At 59.8% G+C, this 3,770-nt stretch overlaps 1 protein-coding gene across 1 annotated transcript in view; it reads left to right on the top strand.

Annotated features, from left to right (window-relative positions):
* The window catches only part of THOC5 (THO complex 5), a 13,363-nt gene extending 9,950 nt beyond the window's left edge, over positions 1 to 3,413 (top strand). The window contains exons 12-19 of the mRNA XM_010293798.1: positions 892 to 993; positions 1,225 to 1,321; positions 1,678 to 1,792; positions 2,309 to 2,412; positions 2,499 to 2,586; positions 2,717 to 2,832; positions 2,985 to 3,175; positions 3,350 to 3,413. Of these exons, the coding sequence (XP_010292100.1) occupies positions 892 to 993; positions 1,225 to 1,321; positions 1,678 to 1,792; positions 2,309 to 2,412; positions 2,499 to 2,586; positions 2,717 to 2,832; positions 2,985 to 3,175; positions 3,350 to 3,413 (877 nt within the window). The remainder of the gene's footprint in view (positions 1 to 891; positions 994 to 1,224; positions 1,322 to 1,677; positions 1,793 to 2,308; positions 2,413 to 2,498; positions 2,587 to 2,716; positions 2,833 to 2,984; positions 3,176 to 3,349) is intronic.
* The last annotated feature ends 357 nt before the right edge of the window (positions 3,414 to 3,770 follow it).

Below are 3,770 nucleotides of genomic sequence, written 5' to 3'. Positions count from 1 at the left end.
CCGCTTTCCTCCCTCCTGCAGCCTGCGCTTGGCAGCTCCCTTCACCTGCTTGCTCTGCAGGTCACCTTGTCTTGAGCACCAGAGATGCAGCTGCCTCTCCCTGGGCTCCCCAGAGACTGCTGGAGCCTGGGTTTTGTGAGGAATAGCTGAAATGGCAGCTGTGGGAGCCTGCCCAGGGAGCTCCGATCAGCTGCCAGCTCTTCGGTGGCTCTCCCTGGGCCAGGAGGAGGTGCCTGAGGAAGAAGAAGGCGGGAGAGGCTGGTCTGGGCTTACCTGGAAGCAAGTGCTGCCTCCCAGCCTGTCCCATATGAGGCCTTCCATTCCTCTTGGGGTTCTCTTTTTCCCATAGATACCCAAACCCCTCCGTGACAGCAGCTAGTCTCTCCAAAGGGTTCCTGTGCAGGGTGCTCCCTCCCTTGCAGGTGCCCTGTGTATTACCCCACACCAGTCAGGCTGTGGTTTGAGCCAAACCCCAAATCCTACAGCCCTTTATGCTTGGTTGGGCTTGTGGGTACAGTCACACATGAAGAATTTTATTTTATTAAGCAGAATTCCTCTGCTTAAGCTTGTTGGGTGGCAAACAGCCATCAGGCCGTGCCCTGCCTATGCTGGCGGTGTTTTCTCCATACACATCAGCAGGTTTCGGAGTTAATGCACTGAAGTGGGCAGCTTCCTGGGAAATGGAGGAGCTGGGGCCCTGTGATTTCTATCTTCCTCACAGCCAGGGAGGAGGCAGATCCCTTTTTAACTAGGGGAAAACCATTCTGGTCTTGAACCCCAACTCACAGAGCTCGTAATCCCCTTCCCTGGGCTCGGAGCCTGTTAGCGGCCACCCCAGAGAGACATGGAACCCGGACTGCTGCTGATTAACCTCTTCCCTCCTCGTGCCAGCGACCTGCTCTCCCCGGACTCCCTCCTCAACTGCCTCTATCCAGGAGACCACGGGAGGAAAACACCCAACCCGGCCAACCAGTTTCAGTTTGATAAAGTGGGGTGAGTGGAGCGCTGGGGCAGCTTTCTCCAGATGACTGGCGTGACTGCCCTGCTCCTGGCACGGCACGTCCCTCCCCAGCTTGTCGCCGTTGGGTGGGCACATCGGACACAGCTTGGGGTGCAGGCAAAAGAAGTACCTGCTCCCTCCAGCTGGCTCGCAGGCCGGGCGCAGCGGGGACAAAGGGTGGAATGCTCTGAGGTGGCATTAAGCCTTCCTTCTTGTCCCCACAGCATCCTGACCTTGAGTGACTACGTGACAGAGCTGGGGCACCCCTACGTGTGGGTGCAGAAGCTGGGCGGCCTGCATTTCCCCAAGGATCAGCCTCAGGTATGTCCCATCCCCTTCCCTCTCCACCAGCACATTGAGTTGGGGTTTGAGGAGGCTTTGGGGACAGTTGTGTCCTGTCCCACCCCAGATGCCGGAGCTCCAGCTGGCACCAGCCACTCCCAAACCATGGCACACCCTTGGCTGGGACAGGCTCAGTTGGGATGAATCTGTGCAGTGGGGCCATGCCGATGTATTTAATCTCCCGCGTGTGATAGTCTAAGCCATGTTACGGGCACTGAGCAGCAACTCGAGCATCTGCCTGTCCCCATGGCTGGGTGGGGCGGCTCCTGGAGCGTGGGGCTCCCCAGTGGGGACCCACAGGCTGGCATGATGGTGACGGCCCCTCCTGCCCCCAGCACACGGTCACAGCAGACAACTCGCTGAGCGCCAGCCACATGGAGCTGACTGTAAAGCTGCTGCGGACAAGGCTGCAGTCCCGCCTGGCTCTCCACAAGCAGTTTGCATCACTCGGTGAGTGCCCGGCTCCCCACCCCATGCCTGGGGATGAGAGGTGCAGCAGCAAGGTCCTCTTGCAGAGGAGAGCTGACTGATGTCACCTTTAATGGTGCTATGGATTGGCAGTGCTGCCCTCATCATTCCTAGTCGTTCCCTCTCTCCTCAGTGGTAGTGGGGCTGCAAGGGCTGCCTTGTTTTGGGTGGGAGAGGAAGGCTGTGCCCCTTCTCGGTGCCCAGCACCCCTTTGGGACTGGCTGTCCCTGCGCTGGGAATCGATTCAGGCTGTGGTGGGAGGGGAACCACACACCCACACGTGCACCTTGTCGAGCAGGCCCAGCGTGCGCTGCCAAGGCTGTGAGCTCCGGGGGGATCGCAGCCGAGGCCTCCACGGCTTCTCTCTGGGCACCCGATGAAGGTGTTGGAAGGATAATGATGTCCCCAGGTCCCCGTTTTGCTGCCGTCCCCACCTGCAGTACAGCGACAGAGCTCTGTCCCCAGCCCCTGCTCAGGTGGCTTTGTCCTCGGTTTCAGAGCACGGCGTTGTGCCAGTCTCCAGCGAGTGCCAGCATCTCTTCCCTACCAAGATCGTCTCGCGCCTGGTGAAGTGGGCTGCCATTCCCTATGAAGATTACGCGGTAGGCACCGAGCACGAGGCCGGATCCCTTCCAGCTCCCGTGCAGCGCCGGCAGCTGCTGACTCCTCCTCTTCTCTCTCCTCACAGGAGCTGCCCTACACTAAAGATGTGATAGAGGCCGGCTTGGCTGAGGACACTCACCTCTACTACATGGCCCTGATAGAAAGGGGAACAGGTAGGTGCGTTTCCTCCCCCTGGCAGTTGTAATTCCCACCCCACACACCCCCAGGGCAGCTTCTGGGGGTCTTCCCTCCAGTTGGAGGCCCCATGGCCTGCGGGTGATGTTTCTTCCCTGCCCTGCTCAGCCAAGCTCCAGGCTGCCGTCGTCCTGAACCCCGGTTACTCCACGCTGCCGCCTGTCTTTAGCCTGTGCCTGAACTGGAAAGGAGAGCGAAACAGCAGCAACGATGACAACATTCGGGTAACCCAGGCTGGTGGGATAGAAGGCTGGAGAACCGCTGGCTTTTGGGGGGATGTTCCCAGCGGTTCTGGTCTCCGTCATGCGCAAGCCATTGGCGTGAGCTGGTGGTCAGGCAGAGACCTAAGCCTGCACCGTACTGATCCCTCTGCCAGGCCATGGAGAGCGAGGTCAACGTGAACTACAAGGAGTTGTGGGGGCCCAAACCGGGTTACCAGCTCCTCACCAACCAGCTGCAGCGCCTCTGCATGGTGCTGGACGTCTACCTGGAGACGGAGCCCCACGACACCAGCGTGGAGGGGCCCAAGGAGTTTCCCCAGGAGAAGATGTGTCTGCGCCTGGTCAGGTGAGAGCCTGGGGCAGTGAGGAGCTGGATGGTGGGTGAGGGTGCTGGCAGGGACCCTGGTAGCACTGCTGTCCCGTGGACCCTCTCCTTTAGCTGCCCCCCACAGCTGGGCCGTACCCTGGGGGTTTCCTGACCCCTGTGGGTCAGCCTCTCCCTCTCCCTCTTCTCTTCCAGGGGGCCCATGCGCCTGAAGCCCTTCAAGTTCAACTACCCTCAGGGGTTCTTCAGCCATCGCTGAGCCCGCTCTGGGCTGGGCCTTGTCATGTCCTCATCCCCCCATTCCGGTTTCTTTTCTGTGGTTTTGGGTTTTGTTTTGAAGGTTTTGTAGCCAAAAAAGATTAAATGCTGAACTGAAGGAAAAATGTGTATGTGCCCTATCTGGGTGGAAGGCTGGGGCAAGAGGGCTGCAGAGAGCCCTGTCTCATGGCTCTGGCAAGGGTCTTGCTGCTGGTACAGCCCTGTGCCTGGGGCATTGCCTGTCTCCTGCCCTCCCTCGCCAATGCAGGGCCTTGAGACTGCAGTGGCTAAAAGCCCAGATGGCTAAAAATAGCCCTTTTCCGGAGCCCGCACTGCAGCCCTGGCCTGGCCGCCAGCC

The sequence above is a fragment of the Phaethon lepturus genome, unplaced genomic scaffold (assembly GCF_000687285.1).
Source record: "Phaethon lepturus isolate BGI_N335 unplaced genomic scaffold, ASM68728v1 scaffold18630, whole genome shotgun sequence".
Lineage (NCBI taxonomy): Eukaryota > Metazoa > Chordata > Aves > Phaethontiformes > Phaethontidae > Phaethon > Phaethon lepturus.
This window is presented reverse-complemented; position numbering and strand designations above follow the sequence as displayed.